Genomic DNA, 14,702 nt, shown 5'->3' on the forward strand with positions numbered 1-14,702 from the left:
ATTGTACTTCATGTATATTTGAAAACTATTATTATATTTACTATTATTATAGACCAATTCCAACTTAAAACAAACAAAACAAAAAATTAAACATTTAATTATAATTATTTGTATGGCAATTAATTGTTACCACAAAATGTAAGATCATGATGGCCCATATACATACATACATATACATACATATATATATATATATATATATATATATATATATATATGTATATATATGTATGTATATATATATATATATATATATATATATGTATGTATGTATGTATGTATGTATATGTATATATTTCAAAAAATATAATGTAATGCAATACAATATAAAATAGCATAATATATGGGCCGTCATGATCTTACTTTTTGTGGTGACTATCTATATCTATATCTATATATATATATATATATATATATATATATATATATATAGGCCCATGTTCAGTTATAATTTGTTATATAATGTATTATAATATCCTGTTTCATATAATATTCAGATATAAATTTAAATTATATTGTCAAAATACTATTTATAAAACAAGTTACTTCAAAGATTTAATATTAAAAATACATACAGTACTGTGCAAAAGTCTTAGGCCACTAGTATTTTCATCAGCTAAAAAATGGTTTAAAGTCGGTCTTTTGCTGTAGTGTGTCAGTAGGAAATATCAGTTTATATTTACATTTACAGTAATAATCCAGTGAGATTTTTGTATGGAGCACAGGCCGTTGTCAGACTCCTTGTGCAAACAGAGATCTGATCTCTCCATCATTCAATCCAGTCTGTCTTAAGAAACAGAAAAATGGAGACAGACTAAATCCAGAAGAACTGTGGCAACATCTCCAAGATGCTTTAAGAGACCTACACCTACAAAGCTACAGTACTGTTAACATTTTTAGGCAGTTAAGCACATAAAATGAGGATGCTGTCAAAAACAATGTCATAAATAGATTTTCTTTATCAATGAACTTCTATTAACTAAAATAAATCAGCATTTGATGTGACCATCCTTTGCGTTTAAAGCAGCTTTTGCCCTATGTGCACTTGTGCATAGTTTTTCAGGTAGTTTTGCAGGTAGGTTACTTGAAACATCTCGTTTTTCAGGATTTACTCTATTTCAGTTTGTTCTGTGTCTTCATGTCATTCCAGAGACAGACTGGATGATGATGAGATCAGATCTCAGTGTGGAGCCCTGGCTGTTGTCAGACTCCTTGTGCAAACAAAAATCTCACTAGATTATTACAATTAATGGCAAAAAGAATGTTTGGAAATGTAAACCGATATTTTTTACTGACACACTACAGCAAAAGATAGAAGAAGATCTGATATGATTCAGTTCTGGTTAATTTGAAACCAAAATATTGATTCAGCACAGATATTATATATTTCATTTATAAATCCATGACGTTCAAACTCTGATAACGAGTGTTGGTGGTCAAACCGGAGGTTATCGCTGCTCAAGGTGTGCTTATCACTCTGTAGGTCTTATGTTATTTCTCCACCCATCTGGGCTTTTCCTTTAAGACGCATCAGACTTTGGCCCCAGGAGCGGCTCTTGTTCCTCCGTCCGTCACACTATGAACTAGCGCAGAGAAACCTCAGATCATCTCAAAACAGGGCTGAGAAACATCTCCAAGAGCTTGTCTGATCTCCTCGGTAAGTGTTTTAGTCATTAGATGAACTTCAAATGTCATCTTTGAGGGTTTGGATCTTCTCGAAGAGCTCAAACGGACGCTAAAGTCACTTCTAAACCGTTTCTGAATGGTTTCTGCTTTGATTCTGATGGATTTGATCTTCATCAAATGGTTAACCAGGATTCTAAATGTATTTGTGATTAAATCGGTGAGGTTTTTCGTGTGGCTCTCATGAATCTTTAGCTGTTACGTCACTTTTTCTCTGATGATGGAGATCAGATTACAGCAATTGTGCTTTATGAGTTCATAAACATGGGCAGATTGTGAACCAAAGTAATTAACACAATCTATTATTGATTTGAAATGAGAAACCAAAACACGCAGGAGTCCTCGATTCCATAATTGCTGGTGTTACCATGCAAATATTTCTCATGCAACATGGTACAAGTACTACTGTATGGTATATTGATGGTGCTTAATGGTATTGTAAAAGTTTTCAGACAATACCATGGTATATTTGTTGTAAGATATGGTAATACAATAGTATGACTGTACTTTACACAACCAAATGTACCAAAGTACAATTTCTACCATTGTAAAACTTTACCAATAGTCCTTGGAAATACTACATTTCTAAAGTACTTCATGTACTTTTAATGTTGTGTAAGCACCTTAACAGTGAACTAAAATACTGTGTTTTTACTTTAAAAAAAATATGGTGAGAAACCATCAAATTGTTTACCATACAATACCATGTGAAACAAAAGGTACCATAAGACCTTACCATGACAGTGAGGTTTCACATGGTAATAATACTATGATTTTTGAAAAATGCTTTGTATTTAATGGTATTTGTAAGTGATGAGAATACTATGGTATTCTTATATGTGTGTACAGTATTTGTATATGACTAAAATAATCAATTTTAAGTATTTTAATCTATATGAAGTAATATTTAGCTTAAAGTGTAAATGTAAGTTATATAGACAATTAAATACACATGCACACGTATAGGCTATGTTACATAAATCTGAATATTTATGTGTAACTGATTTAACCGACTTTTCATTTGTACAAGTTGTAAGTAATTTTGTTTAGTATTATTTGTTTGATATAAAGTAATCCATTTTGTCTAAGTATTTTAATATTTTAAAAAGTAATATTTAGCTTTAAGTGTAAATGTAAGTTAAACAGACAATTAAATACACACATACACAAGTATATATTACGTAAATTTGAATATTTGTCTAACTGATTTAACGGAATTTTCATATAGTCAGCCAGTTGTAAGTCATTTAATTTAGTCTTTGTTTGATATAAGATATCCATTTTGTCTAAGTATTCTAATGTATACAGAGTAATATTTAGCTTTAAGTGTAAATGTAAGTTAAATAGAAGGTAAAATACACACAAGTATATATTAGCCTACGTAAATCTGAATATTTATGTGTAAGTGATTTAATGGATTTTTCATCTGTAGTCAGCAAGATGTAAGTAATTTAGTATTATTTCTATGATATAAAATAGTCAATTTCGTCTAAGTATTCTAATATACAGAGTAATAATTGGCTTTAGGTGGAAATGTAAGTTAAATAGACAATTAAATACACACATACCCAAGTATATATTACGTATATTTGAATATTTATGTGTAACGGATTTAACGGACTTTTCGTCTGTACTCAGCAAGTTGTAAGTAATTTAAAGTATTTTAATGTATATAAATAAATATTTAGCTTTAAGTGCAAATGTAAGTTAAATAGACAATTAAATACACAAGTATATATTGCATAAATTTGAATATTTATGTGCAAATCATTTAACCGACTTTTCAGCTCCCTGGTGAAAAAATCAGCATATGCTGGTAGGTAGGCTATGTTTTGATGCTGGTTTATGCTTGTCCTTTGTTGGTTAATGCTGGTCCTTGACCAGCAAAGGACCGGCTTAAACCAGCTAAGGACCAGGATAAACCAGCATCCCAGCATCAAAACATACCTACCAACATATGCTGTTTTTTTCATCAGGACTGCTCTCAGCAAGTTGTAATTTAATTTAGTATTATTTGTTTGATATATAATAAACTGACAACTCTTATACTAAATAAGTTTATGGTATGTAAATGAACCACGTGAATGTTGTGTTGTGTTGATGGTGTAGTGTTGTGTTCAGGCCCTGTCGTCATGCTGCGGGGTTCGAGTCCGTTCGGCTGGTCCAGCGGTTACCCTGAATCGCTTGGCTCTAGGTGAGAATCGCCTCTGATTCGTGTGTGTTATGGCGTCTCAAAGGCGTGTCTAACCCGTGTGTTTCCCCGCAGCGTGACGGCGCTGGATGACGCGTCCTCGGATCTGTCGGCTTTATCCAGACCCAGCGCTAAATCGATATACAGTGAGTACTGATACTGAGACGAGCTGATCATTAACGCTCTCTGACTCAACCTTTACAACACTGAACTATTTATACACGCGCTCATGATCCCACACTGCTGCTTATTCAACTCAGTTACCAGGATTTCCTTTACGGAAATACAGTGCCAGGAATGTTTTTATAAAGTCATAAAACTGAAAACAAACGAACAAATCCAGTTTGTACTCTTGTTTTGTATATTTGTGTTTTAATGATTAATATAAACCTGTGTAGGGTATGGTGCTTTGCTGTTATTATTGTTGCAGTAGACAGTGATACACGATGTTTGGGCGTACACCCATTACATTACTCGCCCACCGCAGCATGCCGTCGTTTTGCATTTCTTCTAAAAATAACTAAGGAAACAAATAATTTAGTTCGGTTGGACGCTACAATCCGATAGCGATTCGCGAACCCGTACTTAAATTCCTTAATCAAGTGATACGCAAACCCTCTCCAAAGTTCCGATCTAAATCAAATGATTCACGATCCGTGCTCCGAAGAACCGATCTGAATAATGATTCGCGATCCATCATTTTAGACCACGACTCGAACCCAGATCGCATATCATTTATTTTGCGAAATTATTCGCGAACCCGCTCTAAACTTCTGATCTAAATTAAATGATTCGCGATACAGACTACGAAAGCCCAATCGGAATCGAATGATTTGCAATCCGCACTCCGAAGTTTCGATCTAAATCAACTGATTCACGATACGCCCTACGAAAACCGGATCTGATAAAATATTTCGGGATATGCTAAGTTCCAGTCAAATGATTCGCAAACCCGCTCCGATCTAAATCAGATGATTCGCGAAACGCAATGTGAAGTCCCGATCTGAATCAAATTATTCGCGATCCGCGTTTCGAATTCCCGGTCTAAATAATGATTGGCCAACCATCTCAGACCAGGACTCGGAGCGCACTTCGCATATCATTTAACACGTGAAATGATTCGCGAACCCGCTCCAAAGTTCCGATCTAAATCAAATGATTCGCAATACGTGCTACGAAAACCCGATCTAAAACAAATGATTCGCGAAACGCAATGTGAAACTGAATCAAATGATTCGCGATGCGCGATCCGATTGGAACGGTTTGAAACGGTGAATCATTTTGCGACACAGTGTAACTAATTCGGAGGTTCGAAAAGCTCAGTTTCATCACTACGTGCTTTTTAAAACCATTACAACCGATGTCGAAATTCGAAAATGAATGGCTCTTTTGATGTGGGCTTTGCCAGTGAATCGTTTGAACGGAATGATCGAAGTCATGAGTTTAAATCAATCGGAGCGGTTCCAGCATTAATGACTCACTCAAATGATTCGTTTGTCTGTTCCTCCGCTTCTCGCGTCTTCAGCCATGTTTACACGACACTGTTAGTACTGCTACTGGCTTAGCACGATAGTTTTTATGACATTTACTGAAATAAGCGAAACAAGTATGATGATCACAAATCTATGAACATGTTGAGGTGAGGTAACCTACTGCTAACAAGTGAAACACTTCATTATATGACGAGCAACTCAAAATATATTTTAGATGGAAACATTGTGCATTTTGATCGAGTTTGTAGCTCAACGCAAAGGTAATATAACACAAAGTAAAGAGTTATAAATGTTAAAAAATAAAAGTATATAAAAAGTTCGCAGGATTTGCGATGCTAACGACCGTTAAAACGCGTCATCACAGTCCGCATCCATTCGAAAGCGAAAGTAAAAGCGTTTAGTAAATTTTACAAGAAACTTGCATATTCTTTCATTGATATGAAATGTACAATAATATTACACCACACACAAAACTGAATGTAATACGATTACATTAATACGACAAAATGTATCAATGTAAAAAATGTAATAAAACATTTCGAAGTATAGTAATTCATGTAACATAATAGATCTTCATGTATTCAAGACAATATTTAGATATTATAATTGTCTATAATTTGATGTTTATTACAATTACATATATACAATTTTATATATATATATATATATATATATATATATATATATATATATATATATATATATATATATATATTTGCCATTGTGTTTGTGTGTGTTAGTAAAAACGTAAATCGTAAAATGTAGTGTTTTGCACCTGTTTCTGTGATGACTTTATGTAGTTGTCTGGTCAGGAGATACAAAATATAATTAACCTGATAAAAAATCAGTGTAAGTCAGTGAGATGAGCTCAGTTATCTAGTCAACGTGTGTGTGTCTGTGTGTTTTCCACAGATCAGAGAAAGGAATATGCCAGCTCTGTCAACAGACAGATGCATCAGTTCCAGCACAGAGTGGAGGTGAGAATCACTAACTATTATTCATCTTCATCATCATCATCATCATCTGAGCTCTGATGTGTCACTGTGACTCTGCTCCACAGCATCTGTTCACCTTTAAACTGGATGGCCAGGAGCTACGTGACGTGAACGACTGTGTGGAGCGACTGAAGTATCTGGACGCCATGGGCCGTGTGTGGGGTCAAGACGTCATGCTGGAGGTGCAGGACGGAGTGCTGCTGCTCGCCGACATCGAGACCAAGGTCAGGACGACGTCTCAGTAACTTATGACTATAGAATAAATGCATATAAATGTAATATAATGTTTTATTTTTACAATTTATTTGATATCTGTTTAAATAATATTTCTCTTTGACTCTAGATGATCATCTTTCTCACAGTGTTGTTGTTGTTGTGTGTTCAGGAGGTGTTGGAGTCGTGGGCGCTGAACAGCATTCTGGATCTGAAGGCCATTCTGGACGAGAGAGTTTACGACTCTCTGCTGACAGTCTCCATTCAGGAGCGCAGCAGTCGCCCCGTCAGCGTCTTTCTGTTTCAGAGCGAGTCTCTCAAGGTGAGTTCATAAATCAGATGCTCTAGCATCTCAGCGGTTCTCGCGATAAAACATTTCTGTTGTTTTCACATGTTCTTTAGGCAGATTTTCTGAAGAAAGAGCTGGAGCGGCTCCTGCAGAACAAGAAAGACGATCACAGAATGACTAATGGCAGGTTAGAGGATAAACATCAGCTGATCTCCTCAAAAATCCTCTTCGTATGTCACATTAATGTGATTTGTGATTTGATTCTGCAGTAAAGCCACTGTTGAAAACGTCGCACAGAGAAACTCAAGACGAGAATCTCCTCCACCTCAAGTGATCCTTCAGAAACCTCCTGAACCCTGGGACGCTCCGGATTATGGTGAGACATCCGGAAAACGAGAAATGGTATTTAATGAAAAATAATGTACTTTTCCCAACTTAAAGCCTGTTGTTTATCTGTGTATCCAGATGACAGTCCAGTCCCGACTCCTCCCATCTCCAGAAATAACTCCACCTACATGAAGATAGAGACCCCGCCCCCTCACGAGGGAGAGCAGCCCCCTCCGCGGCCATACACAGAGAGAGAGAGGAATGTGGTAAGTGTTGAAGACAGAGTAATGCGTCGCCAACGCACAGATGAGAGATTCTGACAGTTCGTCTGTCTGCAGGATATCCTGAATCACCTCATTAACGACATTGAGGCCTTCTCAGACCGACTGACGGCTGTCGCGCCCAAGATGAACAAGAAGAAAAAGAAGAAAAAGAAGCATAAGAGTGAGCGAGAGGACTGGTATGAGTAGATGAGATGAGTTGATGAAGGCTGTGTTGATGTATTTGTCTCTATTTGCTGTAGGTGTAAAGGGAATGCCAACAGAGGAGGAGTTCTCCATCTGTCTGAGGAAAATCAAGATGGCCTTTAACATGCTGGTACACAGATACTTTGTTTTATTTTATACAATATCTATATATTCTATATATTAAATAAAAGTATATTTTGAATGTGTTGAAATCTTATTTATATTACATATTTTGAAATGGTTTAAAACTAATAATAATATCAAACAATCTGTGGTCATCAGGGCAAACTGCATGGAAATATTAACAATCCCAGTGCTGCTGAACTCGCTCACTGTCTGTTCTCTATACTGGATCTGGTGAGACACCTTTTTGCCTATCTGTCCATCCGTCTGTCTGTCCATCTGTCTGTCTGCCCGTCTGTCTGTCCGTCTGTCCCAGTGCTGCTGAACTCACTCACTGTCTGTTCTCAATACTGGATCTTGTGAGACGCCTGTCTGCCTGTCTGTCTGTCCACCCATCTGTCCGTCCGTCCATCTGTCCATTCGTCTGTCCATCTGTCTGTTTGCCCGTCTGTCCCAGTGCTGCTGAATTCACTCACTGTCTGTTCTCTATACTGGATCTGGTGAGACACCTTTTTGCCTATCTGTCCATCCGTCTGTCTGTCCATCTGTCTGTTTGCTCGTCTGTCTGTCCGTCTGTCCCAGTGCTGCTGAACTCGCTCACTGTCTGTTCTCTATACTGGATCTGGTGAGACGCCTGTCTGTCCGCCTGTCTGTCCGTCCGTCTGGCCATCTGTCCATCTGTCTGTTTGCCCGTCTGTCTGTCCGTCTGTCCCAGTGCTGCTAAACTCACTCACTGTCTGTTCTCAATACTGGATCTTGTGAGACGCCTGTCTGCCTGTCTGTCTGTCTGTCTGTCCACCCATCTGTCCGTCCGTCCATCTGTCCATTCGTCTGTCCATCTGTCTGTTTGCCCGTCTGTCCCAGTGCTGCTGAATTCACTCACTGTCTGTTCTCTATACTGGATCTGGTGAGACGCCTGTCTGTCCGTCCGTCTGGCCATCTGTCCATCTGTCTGTTTGCCCGTCTGTCTGTCCGTCTGTCCCAGTGCTGCTGAATTCACTCACTGTCTGTTCTCTATACTGGATCTGGTGAGACGCCTGTCTGTCTGCCTGTCCGTCCGTCTGGCCATCTGTCCATCTGTCCGTTTGCCCGTCTGTCTGTCCGTCTGTCCGTCTGTCCCAGTGCTGCTGAACTCACTCACTGTCTGTTCTCAATACTGGATCTTGTGAGACGCCTGTCTGCCTGTCTGTCTGTCCACCCATCTGTCCATCCGTCCATCTGTCCATCTGTCCATTCGTCTGTCCATCTGTCTGTTTGCCCGTCTGTCCCAGTGCTGCTGAATTCACTCACTGTCTGTTCTCTATACTGGATCTGGTGAGATATCTGTCTGTCCGTCTCTCTTTCTGTATGTGTGTCTGTCCATCTGTCCGTCCATTCGTCTGTCCGTCTGTCCCAGTGCTGCTGAACTCTCTGACTGTCTGTTCTCCATACTGGACAGTTTTTTTTTCATCTGCCTGTCCATCTTTCTGTCTGTTCGTCTGGCTGTCCATCCATCTGCCCATCCGTCTTTCTGTTCCTCTGTCCATCCGTCTGTCTGTCCATCTGTCTGTTCCAGTGCTGTTGAACTCGCTCACTGTCTGTTCTCTGTCTGTTCCCTGTCTGTTCCCTGTCTGTTCCCTGTCTGTTCCCTGTCTGCTTGTCTGTCCGCCCATCTGTCTGTCCGTCCGTCTGTCCATTTGTCTGTCCATCTGTCTATTTGCCCGTCTGTTCGTCCGTCCGTCTGTCCCAGTGCTGCTGATCTTGCTCACTGTCTCTTCTCTATACTGGATCTGGTGAGACGTCTGTCTGTCTGTCCATCTGTCTGTGTTGGTGATCTGACGTGTGTGCGTTTGTGTGTGTAGGTTGTGTTTTACTGTAATGAGGATCTCCCTCCGTCTATCGTGGCTCCTCTCTTTGAGCCGGAGTGTGTGGTGTTTCTGAGCGAGGAGGCGACACCGGAGGAGGATCGTCTATGGCAGTCACTGGGAGATGCCTGGAACATTCCCAGGTAAAACACAAAAACAAACTCAGACTCAAACACAGTCTCACACACACACTCAGACTGACATACACTCAGACTCACACACACAGAGGTTTTTTTTTTTTGTGAATTGTGGGGGCATTCCATAGGCGTAATGCTTTTTATACTGTATAAACTATATTTTATATATCGCTCTACATCAACCCTACACCTTAACCTACCCCTCTTAGGAAACTGTGCACATTTTTACTTTCTCAAAAAAGAAACAAAAAAACATTCTGTATGATTTATAAGCCTTTAGAAAAATGGGGACACTCAGAATGTCCTCATTATTCACCACCTCCTTGTAATACCTATGTCATACCCATGTCATTATACAAATTTGTGTTCTGATATGTCACAAAAACACACACTCCTCCTGACTCATACTCAAACTCAGACTAGCACACATTCAGACTCACAAACACACACACTCACTCAGACTCATACACATTTAGACACACACTTACTCAGACTCATTGTGTGTGTGTGTGTGTGTGTGTGTGTGTATGATGAAGCACCAAGTGGCCGGAGGATGATGATGACATTCCCACCTACACACCCGTGTTTGATGACGGATGGGAGCCGCCAGATATCAGAAACCCTGAGCCAAGTGTCAAAAATGGGAACGTGAACACAAACACAAAGACAAACATTAACACAAGCAAACGAGAGCCAGCACGAGCGCCTGTGACACAACAAATGGTACAAACATACCAAACACATGATCACATGATCAACCTGTCATTCAGCTGTTTTAACACTCTGTTTGTTTGTGTAGAGCAACAAACCACCGCTGGAGCCTGAGAACAGGTACAGATACACGCATATCAACACATAAGACACACGTAAGATCTGCAACTGTACAACATGTGTGTGACGCTGTGTGTTTGCAGTTCAGAGGAGTTACCAGCGAGCTTCATGAGAGCCATCTTTGATTTCACAGCACGAAACAACAGAGAGCTTTCCATCAGTAAAGGTGAACAACTACAGGTGAGCAACACAACACACACACACATCAGATCTGATAGTGGAGTGTGTTTCTGACAGCGCATGTGTCTGTGTGTGTAGTTGCTGGACATGTCTAAGCAGTGGTGGAAGGTGAGGAATGAAAAAGGGCAGATCGGTTACGTCCCAAACAACATGCTTCAGCCACCGCAGCAGCAGGACAAACCCGTACGTATATCAGTCATGTGCACCTGATAATCATGATGTGTTCACAATCATGAGCTTCACCTATTGATCTACAGGAAGCACCATCTGTGCCCACACTAACCCGAAAATCACGACCCGAGGAGGTCCGGGCCTGGCTGGAGCACAAGGGCTTCAATAAAATGTGAGCAGAAACACACAATGCACTGCATACTATTTTTTCATTTGATATGTATGCAAAATAACCAGTTCATGACCTTACGTTGCGTTTTTGCTTCAGTAATTTGGTTGCATTCAGATATGCTATTTCGCATAGACAATTTTGCATAAAAATGTCAGTCTGAGTTAGTAGTGTTTAATGCTTCGTTTACCATAAAATAAATAAATAAATATATATATGTATATATATATATATATATATATATATATATATATATATATATATATATATATATATATTTTTTTTTTTTTTTTTTTTTTTTTTTTTTTTTTAATTAGTGAATTATTATAATTATCATAATTATATTAGAGTTATTAGAAATAATAGAATGTATTATGTATGCAAAACAACCCTTTCTTTATCTTATGTAGCATGTTTAATTCAGCGACCTAGTTTTCAATTTAGAGTTAATTTGTAAGTAGTTAACTTGCATATTCAATCAATTTTATGTAGAAATGTTACTTTTTGTGAGTCAGTATTGTCTTATGCATAATTTCAAATAAGCTTTGTAGGAAAATATTGCTGAATTATCATTAATTATTCTAATTATATTATATTATGTTGTGATATTATGCATAATAATAATATTATATTTTTAACATTAAAATTTTAAATTACAGTGTGCATAATAATATGGATATTATTATTACTGTTTTTTCATATACTATGTTTTTTGAATATGTTTATAGTTTTTTTTAAGTGTAAGATTTAAGTTCATAATGTATTAAATCATGCATTGCTTCAAAGAAGCTTTATAGGAAAATGTTGAATTATTATTGTGTGATGTATCATAATATTTATAAATTGTATTTTTAATATTTATTATTACTGTATATAACCTAATTCTAATGATGTAATATTAATATTAAAATGTGTAATTTTAACATAAGTATTTTTTCATATCACTTTTTGTTTTTTAATTAAAAATAAAACTTGCGTTTATTTCAGTTTAGTTTTAGGTTTAAATTCATAATTATTGTATTATATCACATACATTACTATTATATTTATGTCCTGTTTGTTTTAGTTTCTCTTTCAGCACAAATTGCTTTATTACAAAACCCGACGTCCATCAATGAAAACTGTTTAAATATATATTAAATGTAAATTATGCTAATATTATTGTATACATAATTAAATATAAATTATAGTATCATTGTGTTTGATTATAGTTTATATTTTTAGTTCCACTTTCATGTGATCAAATAATAAGTCAAAACAACAACAACAAAAAAAATATTGATTTATATGTTGATTCAAGCGCATTGCATTGTGGGATATGTGTACTAGCATGCATAGTTTAAATACTCTGTACATTAAGTATGTTATTCTATGTTTGTGTGTGTTTTGTCAGTACGGTGCGGTGTTTAGGAGGCATCAGCGGCTCCATGCTGCTGGGAATGACACGCGATGAGCTCAAGACTATCTGCCCAGAAGAGGGCGGACGCGTCTTCTACCAGCTGCAGAACGTCAAATCAGCCCTCGCGGTGAGTACCACATCATCTTCACCACCATTAACGTCATCACATACTAGTGATGTCACGCTGACCTCATCTTGACTCTCTCCAGGCCAATGAAGTGAGACCGATGATCTGAGCCACAACCGGATACTGAAGGATGTGATGCTAAATCACAAAATCTGTATGCTATTTCTGCATTTGGACTTGAAGAATCATTATTTGATAAAATAGTCTATATTGCATGTGATCAGCAACTTGAGTGAATGTGAACAAATTTCACTGTGTAATTCCTGCATTTACCACTTTATTAATTTAAAAATGAAGAAGTTGTTTGAAATTTAAAATTATAGATGAGCCAGACCAAAAAAAACAAAACAAAAAAAACTATGAAAATATATGTATATTTTTGTCATTATTGATGAGACATTTAATTCGAATATATCATTGTATGAAGAGCATATAATTTGATAATTATCAGTATTAACCCAATGAAATGAATGGAATTTAATTATTTGTAACTCATGATTGCTCAAAAAAGGTCCCTATTTATGAAACCTACATATTTATTTCTAACAAAACAACATAAATATTCCTCTGAATTTTTAAAATAAATTCATTTTACTTGCATATGAAAAAAAGTGTTTTTTTTCTGCTGCAATGGTTTGTCAGTGCACGCATATATATATATATATATATATATATATATATATATATATATATATATATATATATATATATATATATATATATATATATATATACAAGCTACGCCAAAATCGCGATTCGATTTTGCGCGCGATTTTGGCGTAGCTTGTCAGTGCTTTACGGCTCTGTGTATTACTTGCCGCTCCAGCTGAACGCACGTGATGGAGCTTTACTACTAATCAAAGTACCGGCTTCATTGACTAGACGCGCCTCACGACATTGTGCGATTATCGTTACAGCCCTAATATATATATATATATCTAGCATATTGTTCATCATGCTTTTCTCTGGGTTAATGTGCTAATTTCTATAAGTCATATTTTTTTTGAGTCACGTTCGTATTCATTTTACTTGCATATGAAAAAAGTGATCCATGTTTCATGCTGCAGTGCTTTGTATATACACATGCATATATTCATGTCCATCAACAAAATTCAGCCCCTAAACACATTTTACTAAAGTGTTTTTACACTAATACAACTTTATAGATGATTTTATAGATGATTTTATAGAAAGTGTTTTTGACACTAATGGTGTTCCATACATACCGGGGTCACATATGCATATTTATGTATATAAGTGTTTTTTGACACAAAGATGCACAAGAAACGAAATGTGAATTAAATATATCATTGTATGAAATTTATAAGAGCAATGAAACCCAATCAAATGGGTTATATTTATATTTATATTTATGTATATATATAATAAAGAAATATATATATATATATATATATATATATATATATATAAAAATCAGTCCCTTAACGTATTTTACAAAAGTGCTTTTACACTAATACAACTTTATAGATCATTTCATATTTTTGACACTAATAGTGTTCCATACATGCCCGGGTCAAAAATTACCCTAATATTTTAAATGTTTATGTCTCTTAGAAAATTACTGGAAAAAATCTGATAAAATAAATGTTGTGTATTTCGAGGGTATTAAATATTTGCAAAGTTTCATTCCGTTACTATAAACCATGCATATTTTAAAAATCTGTATCTCTCTGGGTCAAAATTAGCTGGTTTTAACAAGCTGGGGTTTTTTTTTGTTGTTGTTGTTGTTTTTGGGGGGGGGTTATACAAAGATGCACAAGAAATGAAATTCGATTTGAATATATATTATTATATGAAATTTATAAGAGCATATAATCTGAAAATGATCAGTATTAATGATTGCTCAATGCTTATGATTGCTTAAAACAGTCCCTATTTATGAAACATACATATTTATTTCTAACAAAACAAAATAAATTCATTTTACTTGCATACATATGCTGCAATGGTTTGTGATTATTATTTTTTTTTTTATTTTTTTTTTTTTTTTATATACCTGTATATGTGTATATATATTTATATATATAAACCCAATTCAGTGT

General features: G+C 36.2%; 1 protein-coding gene across 2 annotated transcripts; it reads left to right on the top strand.

Moving 5' to 3' along the window:
• Positions 1–1,531: 1,531 nt before the first annotated feature.
• Positions 1,532–13,240, top strand: eps8l3a (EPS8-like 3a). 2 transcript variants are annotated; one of them, XM_051103700.1, is made up of 20 exons: positions 1,532–1,657; positions 3,805–3,877; positions 3,950–4,020; positions 6,280–6,344; positions 6,428–6,586; positions 6,748–6,897; positions 6,978–7,051; positions 7,134–7,240; positions 7,330–7,457; positions 7,530–7,635; positions 7,715–7,788; positions 7,941–8,015; positions 9,623–9,768; positions 10,299–10,485; positions 10,562–10,593; positions 10,677–10,773; positions 10,852–10,956; positions 11,031–11,116; positions 12,507–12,639; positions 12,722–13,240. In XM_051103700.1, exons 2-20 carry the CDS (start codon positions 3,816–3,818, stop codon positions 12,746–12,748), a joined length of 1,884 nt encoding a protein of 627 aa, XP_050959657.1. In that variant the 5' UTR covers positions 1,532–1,657; positions 3,805–3,815; the 3' UTR covers positions 12,749–13,240. The 2 variants fall into 2 exon arrangements, with proteins under 2 accessions (XP_050959657.1, XP_050959658.1); XM_051103701.1 differs by having other exon boundaries at positions 1,551–1,657; positions 3,793–3,877.
• Positions 13,241–14,702: the final 1,462 nt, after the last annotated feature.

This window comes from Labeo rohita, unplaced genomic scaffold, assembly GCF_022985175.1.
Source record: "Labeo rohita strain BAU-BD-2019 unplaced genomic scaffold, IGBB_LRoh.1.0 scaffold_54, whole genome shotgun sequence".
Lineage (NCBI taxonomy): Eukaryota > Metazoa > Chordata > Actinopteri > Cypriniformes > Cyprinidae > Labeo > Labeo rohita.